The following is a 14,352-nucleotide window of genomic DNA, read 5'->3' as shown; positions in this document are numbered from 1 at the left end:
TGGGAGCCTGGGACCCATTTAAATCCGCCCCTTTTGCTCCCTCCCCCCTCCCATCATCATCAGCCCTGCTGGTACCGGCAGCCACTTTCTTACCGGTACACCATACCAGACCGGACCGGCTTAGTTTCACCTCTGCCTCCAGGCCTTATTACACACCAATCAACTTTGTCCTAAGACATCTCTGGCCTTAGTCGCATATCACCCATAAGCAGGGGGGAGAAACGCCAACAAAATTGGTCTATCTGCCACATTATCCAATTTCAAACCGGTCTTTAAAACTCACCTCTGCCAGGATGACTCCAAGACAGCACCAGCCAATGCTGGCTGAGCAAGAGGCAAGTCATGATTAATGCTCATTTTGATATAGCATTCTGGTCATCTTCTCATCTCATCCTCCACTTTATTCCCTCCCTCCCATATCCCTTTACCTGATTTGCCTAGCTGTTGTGTCATCTTGTAATCCAGACTGTAAATTCTTTGTGGCGGGAGTTTTTTTATTACATATTTGTACAACACTGTTGTGACAATTGGGCTTACAAATTTATTTTAATTGTGAGCTCAACTGTAAAAAAGTATGTGAAAGTCCATAAAATGTCACTATAACTTAGAATAACAAATGATGATGGGGAAAAGTATGAAAGGGAGACAGAATAACAAATTCGTCCCAACAAAAAGGACCTGTTGAGATGGTTCAAGGACTGCTGAAATCATGCTTGGTAAAAACAGAAGATATGGAACCAGAAATTAATGAACCAAAATAATGAGAGAAGGACTTTTCCACCCATCACTCCCTTTTTGGGTCCTTAAAGAAAGAGACTTTGGGTAGGAAATGTGAACAACAGACAGAGGCTATTGGAGGGAGCTTCGCCATCCTGGCTGCCACACCCACCATTTCCTGGGACCTCAGATCTTCATCACCCTGATCCTGAGAGATATCTTGACCACATCAGTCCAGAAAGGGGGACCTAAATAGCATCCTCACCCCTGCCAGCTCCAGGTGAATCCCAAACACCATCTGCAACTACCCCTCCAGCCCATCTCAACTAGTTTCTTCTCTTTTATCTAAAAGGACAGTTTATCATCATCTTTGATACCATGTGAAAGACTGTCAAACAAGAGGGGTTTTCCTTCTAAAACTTACTCCAGTTAAAGGGAAAGGGAACAAGAAATGTCATTAAAATGAAACCCTCACTTCATACTTCAAATGCTTTAACTATTTTTCTTTCTTTTCTGTATCTTTAATAAAAGGTAACAAGGATTTTTAGTGGTGTTTTTGCCATAGCAAGCTGTGGTCTCCATATCCCAGAAACCAAACCAAGTTTAACACTTGTTAATGTACGACAGTGACTGGGTTATATTACCACCTTTGGCACATTTAATCCTTCTAAATTAATACAACAGCAGTAGCACTATGGGACTAGGTCCTGATCCCCATTTGGGGCTCTTATATGCTACTGTAATAATAAAAGGAGTACTTGTGGCACCTTAGAGACATTGGTTAGTCTCTAAGGTGCCACAAGCACTCCGTTTCTTTTTGCGAATACAGACTAACACGGCTGTTACTCTGAAAACTGTAATAATAGTAATAATTGTATGAAATTGTATGAAATTAGCCATTGAGTCCTGGTCTGACAGGAGCCTCAATCTGTTTGCAAGCACAAATCACTGTGGGTGCAATTTATATTAATTAGACTTCTAAGTGCCAGATTTGAGATGTAATTAGGTAGTTAAACATCTAAATGACATTATTTACCCCCACAGTTCTTTTTGCCTATAATATTGATCGTTCAAAGATCATTCTAAAAAATCAGCCTACTGACTTCTCAAAGCATTCTTGTTTTATTTGGATAGCAAGTGCCAAGTCAGGAAATATATGTGTTTGGTGATTCTGAAACAGAACTCTTTTTTTTTTCTTACTGAATTATGAACCCTCTTCCTGTACTGAAAGGGAGTGAAAGTTACAATTAAAGTATAGGTTTTTGTTGATACATGACTGACTGGAAGAAGAAACCATTTATCTAAAAAAAATCCCTTCAGCCATACACAATTCATTTTCTGATGAGGTTTCAATTAATCCTTACATTTTTTTCAACTGATTCTATATCATCAGTTATTGTTACTTGTTAAGTGCTGATAATATGCTTCATCTTTAAAATCAAGAGCTCTGATGTTTCAGGATTTGTTTTTTTGGCATCTTGACCTTTCTTGATAGGAAGATATTTTCTTTGATAAGAAGATTTCCCTGGATGGTTGTGTGACATTATCTGATTAAGTATGACCATGTAGATCATTGTTGCTACCACTGTTATATAATTGCAACAAATCTTGTACAAAGTATGTCAAGTAAGGTGTCTATTGAAAGGTTATGATTTGCTGAATATGATTTTGCTATTTGTATACATGTATCATTTTCGTATTTGAAGTTATGAGTATTGGCTCTATACCTGTATTTCAAATGCTTGCTTCTGTGTAGCACCCACAAGGTATTTAGCCAGCACATTATAAGGAACTATTCAAGTGAATGGCCCATTAAAGAACATTTAACTCACAATGGAAGATGCCCATCTACAGTTAATGGACTTTTCTGCTGTGACTAAGCAAAATCATGCATGGACATGTGATCTGCCCATATGACTCCAAACACCATCTTGATACCTGTAATTTTCCACTAGCTGTGCTGAGGGCTTTGTTTGAAATAATGGATTTCCCTCCACATGGCAGAAGCTATAAAAGACCCTGGAAACATCTCCATTTTGCACCTTTCCTGCTCAAACCTCTGGACTATGAATTTACACTAATGGGAGCATCCTAACTAAGGGACTGAGGACCTTCCAATAATTTGGAAGCAACCAGAGACTTGATTTAAGCCAGCAGTTTATTCCATCACTGCAACAAGCCTGATACAATAAATGCAAAGTTTTTGGATGTAATTGATTCCTTTAATCAATTTTAACTCTCACCTTTGTTTCTTTTTATAAATAGACCTTTAGATTTTAGATACTAAAGGATTGGCCACAGCATGATTATTGGATAAGATCTGAGTTGTATATTGACCTAGGTATGTGGCTGTTCCTTTACGATCAGAAGAACCTTTTATTTATTTTCAGAATGGTAGTTAACCTACACTTACGACGGATTGTTCTCACGGTGGCTGGACCACACAGAGCCACTACCTCCTGAGATGAAAGACTCACATCTCTTAGCCAATGACTGTAGCAAACTCAAACTTCTGTGTGAGCCAACCACTAGAAGGGGACAGAAAGCCAGGCTGAGTGAGCACATGTTACAGTAGGAGGGCAGAAGTACCAATATGTAGCTGCTATGGTCAACCCACACTTCCCTTGCTATGCACACTGGAGCTCAAAGCCAAAAAGTTGCCTGAACATGTAGGTGTTGGAAAGATTTATCAGGGAAATAACATTGTGGGATAACAATGGTCCCAAATAAAACTAAAAAGACAAACAGCAAAGGTGAGACTTCAGCAAATGAACAAAACTTAACAGGTAAACGATCAAACCCCATGCATGTATAAAGTCAACAAAAACAAACATGCATGTATAATATCGGTGTTGATGCACTGCATTTGGCCATTTATGTTTTAAATTAATCATCATAAACCGAGTTGAAGTGAAACTCCACAGCCTAGCCACCTTAAACTCTGAGAGACATTGTTACTGGCCCCTATAATCTCTAGAAAGGGCGAAATCAAATATCTGAACACCTTCAAATTTTGAGAAAGGTTGGATCCAGATGACAATTTTGCCATTGGCTTTACTGGGAATTAGATAAAGTCCCAAATTCTTTCATTACCCTGTTAGCCGGTTACCCTGTTAGTATCTATAGCCTTTGCTAGATAACATCAAAAGCTAAGCCTAGGTACGGTGAGAAGATATAGGAACACTGGGTAAGGAAGAAACTTCATACTCTGGGAACAACTAATCATATGTAAGAATCTCTATGATAAAATTGTATTCAATTTCCCATAGGGCAAAATTGTGGTGCAGTACACATTGGCCTGAAGACAAGGCAATGCAGAGCCACAACACTCCTCCAGGTGGAACATATCCCAGTCTAATGTACTAAGAATTCTCAAGCTGCACTAGTTCTCCCCAAGAGAACGTGCTCCTGGCCCCATTCCTCAGCTCTGTTGAGGCACTGTGCGACTCTGGGTGCTCACCAAGCACAGGAACCTCAACTGAGAAAAGGGGTGGGTGTGTGCGCGCGCGTGTGTGTTTTCCTTGCAGGGGTATGATGCTGCATGCTGTGCAGGAGCATTTCTGCATTTGGAGCAAAAGGCAAATCACATAGGCCCAGGGATATTTATTTGATTCAGCCACCTCCAATAATTGAAACTGCTCTTCCACATCATCTTTTTGCCTGGTGCAATTAAAATCCACAATGATGCTACATCTATTTAGTGAAATTATCATCTCCGGTGCATCCTAGAAATGAAAGAGCACTCCTGGTACAGAAGGTATACATGCTGTATTGATGTGAGTGACACTAAGCCATGTTGCCGGTTGATTAAATAAATCCTTCTTCAAATACAAACAGTTGCAGGAGGAAATGACAGATGTATATTTTCTTCTGAGACTTACACAACCATCTGGGTTCGTGATTTTCAGATGGAAGTTTCACAGCGAGTTCTCACTTTGAGGTTTTAAGGTATTCCAGAGATCTGTATTTTCTTTTTCAGATTTGTGAGCTAAAGTATCCCCAGAATTGAAAATTATTGCTGACTAATGAAAATTGCATTTATTAGATAGTAAGATGTGTATTATATAACCAAAACATTCCCTTAATAAATTCATTCTATTAAAAGCTGTTGCATGATTAACAAAAAGAAGCCCTTCAAAGCAGTGTGGAGAACATCAGACTTCAACCGCTCACAGCAAAACTATAATGAGACAATTAAGCCATAAAATTGTTTTCAGTCCTGCTTTTGAATTTAGTAGCTATATTTAACTTTGCGCCATAAGGCAATCTCTCAAACTTGCTTTTCTGCTGTTTCAGAACAACTTGTTTGAAATCCTTATTGTAAAGCCGGACGAGGACAAATATACTAGTACTAAGGACATCGAAAAGCTCTAAAAACGCAAGTTACAATATAAGAAATGACAGAAGCTCAGAGATACATAACACCAAGCAAAACAGACAAAACAAGACTGGTATTGTGACAAAAAAAAAAGGTTAAAATCTCTGGGGAGCATACCTGCTCCCAACTCAAAACAGTTAAAAAAAGCCATGATTTCTCATCTTTACACTTGTATCAGTTTTCCTCTGCTCTCCAGTCTCTGGACCACTCCACAGAGCCTTCCATTAGGTCTTTCATAACCCGTGATCTTCCTCATCACTGAGAGAGCAGGCTCCCTCTTAAAGGAAGCCCCACCCTTGGGGTATCATCATGGGATGCCTGGTCACCTGATCCATGAGTGCAAGCCCAAGGGAGATGGATAACTAGACGCAGGTGAGACTAAGTCAACTCCCCCTAAACGGCCTGCCCACTATGTGACAGTGACTTTTGCACTCCATGGTCCTGGGGTTAGATGGGGGCTCTTTTTGTCACTGATGTAAATTAGAGCAGCCTGTGGCTTAACTGGACAATATATGCCCCCAGAGGAGCCATTCCGTTGGTCCATGATTGTAGTGAACTCTGTCCATAGCTTCCCACCCCAGACCATCCCTTGTGCTGAGGGACTAGAAGCAACAGGTGTAGAGCCAGGTAGGGCACTTGTATATCACCTGGATCTGTCCTTATGCAATGGGATCCTTAGCTGGCAGCTTAAGTCAGCTTTAGCCCCATTTTCTTTGCCTTGTAATGTAGTAAAGCCACCATTTAAAAAAAAATCATGTGAGAGTCTCCCACTAAGGATTGGGTTCCTTCATTTACTGTAAACTCAGAACACTGTACTCAGCTTGAGTACCCAAGCCACACACTGGAAATCTCTGGGAATGGAGGGAAAAGAATCCCTCTCCCACACTGTGGGTATGAGAATCCCTCCCCCACTCCATGGACAGAACCACTAGCTCCAACCCAGCTTCTTTCATGCCCCCAAAGCCACTGAACGGAGACCCCTGCATGGTTCTGCTGGAACAGGCCTCTTCTAGGCAGCAGAGAACAGGACAGGATTTGGCCCACATTTACCAGTGCACTGAGCATACTATTTGCTTTGTGAAGTTCATGACTCCCCTCCAAATACTACTGCTATGAGGACGACCTGAGCTCCAAAGGCAACAGGTTCCTCTCTTTTCCCATTGCCCTACAGAACTTTTGAGCACATGAGCTTTTGGTGGTCCCCAATTGTCACTGCTTTTTACTGCCCTTTGGAGCTTAACTATTCACAGGGATCCTTTCTTTTGCCCTGCATAGACTTTATAAAGCCTCATCCAGCGTTATAGACCTTAAACAGCTCCCTGTCAAGCCCTGCTACCTTTATCAAGTGAGCTTTCACTATACCAATCAGTATGTCGACTTAGTAGCCTCATATTCAGAGTAATGACCTGTAACTCAAAAACCAGCTTGACTAATTTTCTTCTTGCTTAGCAGAAAAACACAGCAGGGAGTCATCCTGCAATGAAATCCATTGTAACAAACCATTACTAGACATAACACACAAACCTGAGACTAGAACTGGGTCTTTTATCTCCAAAGACTATAGCTTCAATCACCTGAGCTACAGGAAAACCTTTTCTAGTCTCTCTAAACTGCCACCAATGGACAAATTGCTCATACAATATTATACACACATTACAGTTAGTGACAGTCATTAATACCCTTGCTTAATTATAAACAATTTTCTTCAAATATAGCCAATGCATCTGTTCTCAAGGAGATTTAACTATGTGGATGGTTTGAAGACATAGCAACAATTCACTTTTTGCTAACAGGACACAAAAATTAGATACAAGTCAAAACATCAAATCAAAATACGTAATGACCTGTAAGTCAGAATCAGTTTGAGCAATTTCCCACAAACTTAGTACGAAAATTCTCCTTAATCTTCAGAGTAATTTTTAGCAATTAGTTAGTATTATTAGTGGTCAACAGTATTTTTTTTCTCCTGAAAAGGCAAAGTTATTTCTATGCATGAATAGTTTAATTTTACTGTGTACAATAATCTCTGTATCCAAACTGAAATCATTCTTTCAAAAATTGTTTTCTTTTCTTCTTTTTATTGAAGAGCCTGCCACTATAAATACTATGAGAACCAAAAAAATGAAAAGCACAGTTTTGGCAAATAAAAATTGTCTGAGAGTTAATATTAGTAGCAGTTTTTCCATCTGCTACTCTGTTTATTACTGACCTTCACAGCAGTCCTGCCACAATCTCAAATCAATCTTTGGTATCTCACTGCAGCTCATGTATCCCTGAGGGTAGTCTGCCTTTAAGAAGACATCAGGCTGGACCTGCTGGATGTTGTCCCCATTGTCACAGAGTACACGTGCCAAAGAGGCCTGCTTCAGCTGAGTGAGTTGCGCTGTTGTAAACACGCCAGGATTTTCATACCAAAACCTAGTCAAAAAGATACGGCATCAGGGATCTGTGCCTGAGAATTAACAGCATGTCAAACAGTGATAATGAGCAGACAGAGACTGCACCATATGGAAGGGATCACATTTGTTCTCCAGTTAAATTTACTTTAACGGCTTTCATGTTTTATCAAATTCTTAAATGTTATGATCTTGAACTGTTACCTGGAGTATGTCTACAACACTGCGACTGGAGGTGTGACTGCAGCATGAACAGACATATGGAGCTAGCTTTGATCTGGCTAGCTCGAACAACAATAGCAGCAAGGCCCTGTCCACCCGGGCAGCAACACAGGCTGTACAGCTCCACCTGGGACCCAGGGTATACACTCAACTGGCCAGCCAGTGCTGCCGCAGCAGCTTCACTGCTACCGCTATTCCAGCTAACTGGATGAAAGGTATGTCTACATATGCTGCAGTGTAGATGTAGATTACAGTGTAGATGTACCCAGAGTATAGAGATTGGGCATAGATGATGATGAAGCATGTTACCAAACTGGAGTTCCCAGCATTTCCTGTATCCTAAATAAATGCTTCAAATCGTGCAGCATTCTAAAATTTTATCATTTTTTAAATAATTGAAAATATCAAGATACCAACCCCCCCCCCAACAACACCCCAACCAAACAGCAGCATATAAGTGACAAGAATCATGCCTGCTCCAAATTAGTCTTGTGATAGGATCTCATATCCCATTCTCCCTCTGCATCTCCTCGTATGTTTGCTAATTTAAGGCTTCAATCTGAGAAGGGCTGAGCTGAGATCTGGTTGATTTTTTTTCAGTCTTCTTAGCGTATGCGCAACATGCCTCATGTGGCACGTGACCAGGATTCTTCACCGAATTTGGACCACTACTTTTTTCAGTTAAGAGAGGTTTTAGTTGAAAATGGCTTTTTACAAATATTTTTTCATGTAAAACTATCACTCTCGTTTGAAACATTTCTCGTTTTTTTGTGAAAAATGCCATGCTATATTTTTTTCTAAAACTTATTAGAAACATGGTTAAAATAGTTAATGAAAACACTATTGAAATGGTTAATGACATTTATCATTTACCAAAACTATTTCAAGAATATTTGTTTAAAAAACAAGTGTTTTAATTGTGAATATTTTCAAAAAATGAAAAAATGGATCCATTCCAAATCCTTAGAAATGAAAAAAAGTATGAAATATATTGCAAAACAAAGACAAAGCCCTTATATTATAAGCTCTTCAGGACAGGGACAGGGTATTCTCACATATCAGTAAATCACTGTGCACTTCACAGTACTTTGCTATTTAAATGAGTAAGTAAATAATAGTTTTTAAAATGCTAAATGCATATGTTTCACTACTCTCCTCTCTTGAGGCGAGACAGATTTGCTTGCCTCTACTAGCTCTAACTCCTTATTTTAAAAAAAATATTATTTTGTTTTTGTTTTTAAAAATATCACATTTTATTGTACTGCAGAGAAGTCATGGGAACCTCAAAGGGTTTATTCCAGATCTGAACTGGAGGATATACACTAGTACTGGAGCCTTCCACAAATGACATAAATACTGCTCTCTGTCCTCCCCATCTCCCTAGGGAAGTTTAGTTGGACCAGCAGTGGAGTGGGTATGGTGAGCACTTGTGGAGCACATGCTGGAGCATTTCCCCTCCATGCACACTCCACATGCCTCGGAGTGCATGCAGGGAACGTGCCTTCGGGGGAGGGGAAAGTGTTCTCCTCCTCCCTCTGCTTCCCATTGGCTTGCTTAGGGTGTGTATGGGGTAGCTGATTGGCTCTCTTGGGCACCACCCACCTTCAGTACTTCAAATCCCCTGCTGGGGCAGACAGGGTAGAAGCTTGCATTCCTTGCAGCACCATGGAGGCCCATTTTTAGTTTATAGGAGTAAGAATAGGAATTTAGTATTAGAAAACAATATGGAAATGTCTAGTGGGTGCTGTCCAGTGCAGACAAAAGGCTGGAAGGGCCAACTTCTAGAGGAAAACAATACAAGACCCAGGATATTGCTGGTGTACCTACTAGCCTATAGGGAAGGAGACACCTTAAGTGTTCAGGGACTGAGGTATCCTTTGGAGGGATCATAATTCCTCCTCATGGTTGGGAATGGCAAGATCATTCAGACCTGGGCTGAGACTTAGGGTTAAGCTGAAGAAGATCAGCTGAGATGGATTGGTTATATGACATGAGGCCATTTAACCATGCACTGTATCCAATAAAATGCCTTGAATTTGAGGAGCCTGAAGAAGATTGATAGCCCCTTTGGTTAAAGTTTATAAAGTTGCAGCCTGCTTCTTTAACTTCCATCCTTGTTTCATTCACTTGCGTGTCCTGATCAATACCAATAACCTAAAATATATGACAACTTTTTAATTTTAGATTTAGTAAACACTGGTCACAAGGGCAAATGAGTCCAGGGAAAGAGGGTTAGAAGCTTGTCTATTGTCCTACCACTATCTCTGTACAACTATAAAGAAACTAATTAAAAAAATCACTTAAATCTAAAATAATTTAGTTCTAACATTTCTTCACTTTTGCTATGAGCTGATAAACTGGTAAGTCAGCTACAGTTTAACAGTAAAAAGCCCCTAACCTCCTTAGATTCTTTCAAGCCTCAGTTATGATGGACTCAAATACTATCGTACTCTATATGCTTGTAGGCACCCTTTAGTAGAGGAGCCTCTGAACTTAATTGGGAGTGTTCCAAAATCTTGAGCACTGCAATCCAGCCATGGAAACTACAACTCTCACGATGCCTTGGGTGGGGGGAGAGAGAGAGAGCACCAGTGCAGTGAACTCCATTTTGGAGAGGCGCTGAGATTGTTTCACTAGAGCTCTGTTGACAGATGCTACTAAACTGCTGTTAGGAAGCCAGAAGCTGCTGCTGAGAGCATGCTGGGGCTCTGATTAAACAGGGAGCCTCAGGGGTGGTTGGTGGCTACAGAGGACACAGGGTAGAGACTGTTGCTGTGCCTAGAGCTGACTGAGGTGGGGCTGTAGTGACGTCAGCATGAGTCACCACCGCCCTTGTTTGGGCAAGTGCTTGCAAGGGAGAGGGGGCAGAAAAGAGACTTTAAGGGGTTATCTGAGTCTGTGAAGAGGTGGATTGGTCTTCTCATCGAACCAGAACCCCCAAGATGCTGACATTTGGTTAAAACAACTCCAGTCTTCAGAGGGGGTGTGCAGCTTGGCATGATCCCAAATTAGAATTGTTCTGCCCCTTGTTGCCTTGGCTGGACTGATTCACCAGACCACCAGAGTGCTCTCTCCAGCTTCAAGATCTTCAAACGTGCCCATGCAAGGAAGTGTTTAGAATTCTGAAATCCAGAGGCGTGTACCCTCGGGGGGTGGGGGGACAGAGAAGAGGTAGAAGCTGGCAGCGTAAATTCAAGTTAGAGAATTTTCCTTTACTACTGTAAATTGTATAATGGGTGTATATTGTTTATAATTGGCATTCTTAAATTGGACCTATTGCACAGATTAGCTCAGGTTTATTCCTGGAGCCTCACAAGGCACACCACTGAGTGTGTACAGGGCCCAGCCAGATGGAGGCCCCACCTATTTTAATTCCCCTTACAAGTGAAATGACTGCAGCCGAGGGGTGGACAGAGGATTCCCACCTATCCAACATCTCCAGTGGGAAACTCAGGATCTTCTTTACGGTCAACAACATCAGGTGCCTGGGCGCATAGGTGAGCGTTGCCTGCTCCCGCGTAACCCAGGGAGGAAAGGGCAGTTACATTTGTTTGATATGCAACTAGATTAGTATTTTATGGACACAACTATGATGCAAACCTGATTACCTATCTCCATCCCTAAGCCGTTGAAACTGAGTGACAAAAAGGCACATTAGGGTTGGTCCCACTCTTGTACCAGGAATTAGGTCCTCCACCATCAGAGCTGGCCAAAAGTCGATGTTCAGTGGTGTGCCATACAGCCTAGAAAAAGAATCCAGGTAAAACTCATGTTACAAATATGGAACTAGACTGACCATTTGCTCTAGGCTCATTTTCTTTGGAATGTAGGTGTTTTTACAGAGGTAAGTTAATCATTCCAAATCTTCTTTGAATGAAAACACACACAATGCTTTCTAATCAAAAGAATTCTTATGATCTCACGTCCTCCAAAAATGGTTTTGATACTGTCACTGCTGTATTTTAGAAACAAATCTGAATGCTGAATATTAACCTGCTCACTAGGCAGCTTCTCAGATTTAAGATTTCAAAATGTGTCTGAGACACAGTGAAAAAAAATATTGGAATGAGGAGATCCAGGTCCGACCCAACACTGGCTTCCTCTTTGAATACCAAACACAATAAATACACATTTTTCAGCCACGTTATTTTAGTGAAAACGGCAGTTCTAGTGGATTTTGATATTTGTATTGTTCAGACTTCACTCAGGAAAGAATCACCATCAGCTACTACATCTAAGCAGTATTATACCTAACAAAATAAACTTTTAAAGCCAGCTTCTCACCTAGTATATATTGGTATAAGTCTCAATGGAGCTATGCAAATTTACACCACGTGAGCATCTGGCCCTTCATTTCTAGAGCCAAGGATGACTGGTATCTGAGTGATATTCAAACAATACAAATATCAAGATCCACTGGCAATACACTGGGTAGTTAAGGAGACGCACATGAGGGTGTTTTACAAATCACCCCCTTCTGGCACGCTTTGCAATGACATGTAGACAAGTCAAAATTGCCATTATGAAATTAGGCCTTCACTGACATCGTACCTTTTGGACCATGAAATAGCTCAGATGAAGGTCTAGAAAACATCTCCGTCAGCCTTTTCAAGATCTAAATAGTAATTGAAAAAGCAACATTTAATGGCTATTTCAAGGTCCTGCAGAGCTGGAAATGGAAGCTCTGGATCACTGGGAAGGTAGCTCTCCACTAGCACAACGGGACCCAGATTTTGCTTTTAGTCTTAGGAAGGCTTGAGATTTCAATCTGTATAGTCATTAGGTACAGAAGATCATTGATTTCAACAAGACTACTGCTACTAAAATGTATCTTGTATATTCTTTTTATATTAAACTCTCATGATTTCTTGACCAAACATCCCAGAATTTTGTGTGTGTTAGCCAAAGCTGTTTAAAGAGGGCTTTCTTTTGGGTAAATGAATGTCTTTGCCCTAGTAGGCCTGTACTTTATTAGCCACTCTTTTTATGCTGAACTTTAGCTGACTCTAGTGTGTTTTCAATAAGCTGAATTTAGCTGGACTGAAGCGTATTATTAAAGAATGGATTGTGCGTCCTTTTTTTTTTTTTTTTTTTTAACTCAAAACTCTTGACCCGTAGGGAAATGATTGATTATCTTACTTACATAAAACTTCAGCTGAGTTAATTATTTGACATCATGACTATTAAATCTGAACATGCAACACTGCTTATGCCTGGGTGTTAAGTTGCAAACAACCATAAGTCTTCATAGGATCAAGGCCTATGCAATCAAGAAAATGGAAAAAGATACAAAGCAATAGCAGAATGGAAGGCAACCTTGGGAAAGGGAGGGAATAGACAATATAATGCACACCTTTATAGAGTAAATTCTACTTTGTGTGTTTATTTAGTGGGGCTTCTGTGAAACCCAGTTCCTTCCTCTATCCACCAAAGCACTAAAATAGAAGCATAATGTGTAGCACCACAGGAGTTGCAAGGCAATTAACAAAAAGATATTGAGATTAGACTAACAATTTTGAGGTCTAAATATGTAAATCCTAGCCAAAATGTAGGGAAAATTAAACATCCACTGTGAATCAAAAGGCAATCAAGCACCAATGGTGATCATAACCAGAATAACAAATGCTGCTGTCACATTGCTTGCTGAAATATAACAATAAATGCACTTTACTTTAACAGTTCAAATGGAGTTACATTTCCCTTATAAGGCCCCAGTGCTACCAAATTTTGAATTCCCAAGGCCTCTATGGGAATTCAAGCATTTGCCCAGAGGGCTCAGATTGCAGGAACAGGGCTTCATAATGGAAATATTTCATTTACTTCTAAATGGGTAAAATGGAACACATAGGGTGGGGGGGTGAGAAAACCTGGATTTGTGCTGGAAATGGCCCACCTTGATTATCATGCACATTGTAGGGAGAGTGGTCACTTTGGATAAGCTATTACCAGCAGGAGAGTGAGTTTGTGTGTGTGTGTGTGTTTTTGAAAAAAGTGGGTGGGGGGGTGAGAAAACCTGTATTTGTGCTGGAAATGGCCCACCTTGATTTTCATACACATTTTAAAGAGAGTGGTCACTTTGGATGGGCTATTACCAGCAGGAGAGTGAGTTTGTGTGTGTGGGGAGGGGGGGGCAGAGGGTGAGAAAACCTGGATTTGTGCTGGAAATGGCCCAACTTGATGATCACTTTAGATAAGCTATTACCAGCAGGAGAGTGGGGTGGGAGGAGGAATTGTTTTATGATCTCTGTGTATATAATGTCTTCTGCAGTTTCCACAGTATGCATCCGATGAAGTGAGCTGTAGCTCATGCTCAAATAAATTGGTTAGTCTCTAAGGTGCCACAAGTACTCCTTTTCTTTATACAGTTTACTAGTTAGGCTACAAATTATTATTACTATTAAGAAAAAATGGTAGAAGTCTATGAAAATTAGAGCTGTTCAAAAAATACCATCCTCCTCCCCCCCAGAAAATGTAAATATTTTATTAGGTTTTTATCAAAATTCCCTATAAAAATTAAAATTGAAATATTGGTTTATGAAAACAGTTTTGGGTTCCTAAAACTAAAAACAATTACCAAAGAAGAAACAAAAATTACAGAATTTTTTTTGTGAATTTTTTTTTAGTACAAAAGCCATCTTT

The 14,352-nt window shown here is 40.3% G+C and overlaps 1 protein-coding gene across 6 annotated transcripts in view; it reads right to left on the bottom strand.

Moving 5' to 3' along the window:
• The window catches only part of PXDNL (peroxidasin like), a 295,520-nt gene that overhangs the window by 25,395 nt on the left and 255,773 nt on the right, over nt 1-14,352 (bottom strand). For all 6 annotated transcript variants that reach the window (XR_012157221.1, XM_073331210.1, XM_073331214.1 and 3 more), the window contains 2 exons: nt 11,322-11,456; nt 7,305-7,513 (listed from right to left, as the gene is read on the bottom strand). Coding sequence is in view for 5 of the 6 variants with exons in the window: in XM_073331210.1 (XP_073187311.1) it covers nt 7,305-7,513; nt 11,322-11,456 (344 nt within the window). In the remaining variant the exon portion in view is untranslated. The remainder of the gene's footprint in view (nt 1-7,304; nt 7,514-11,321; nt 11,457-14,352) is intronic.

Source organism: Lepidochelys kempii, chromosome 2, assembly GCF_965140265.1.
Source record: "Lepidochelys kempii isolate rLepKem1 chromosome 2, rLepKem1.hap2, whole genome shotgun sequence".
Classification (NCBI taxonomy): domain Eukaryota; kingdom Metazoa; phylum Chordata; order Testudines; family Cheloniidae; genus Lepidochelys; species Lepidochelys kempii.
The sequence above is the reverse complement of the archived record's forward strand: the minus strand, read 5'-3'. Positions and strand labels throughout refer to the sequence as shown.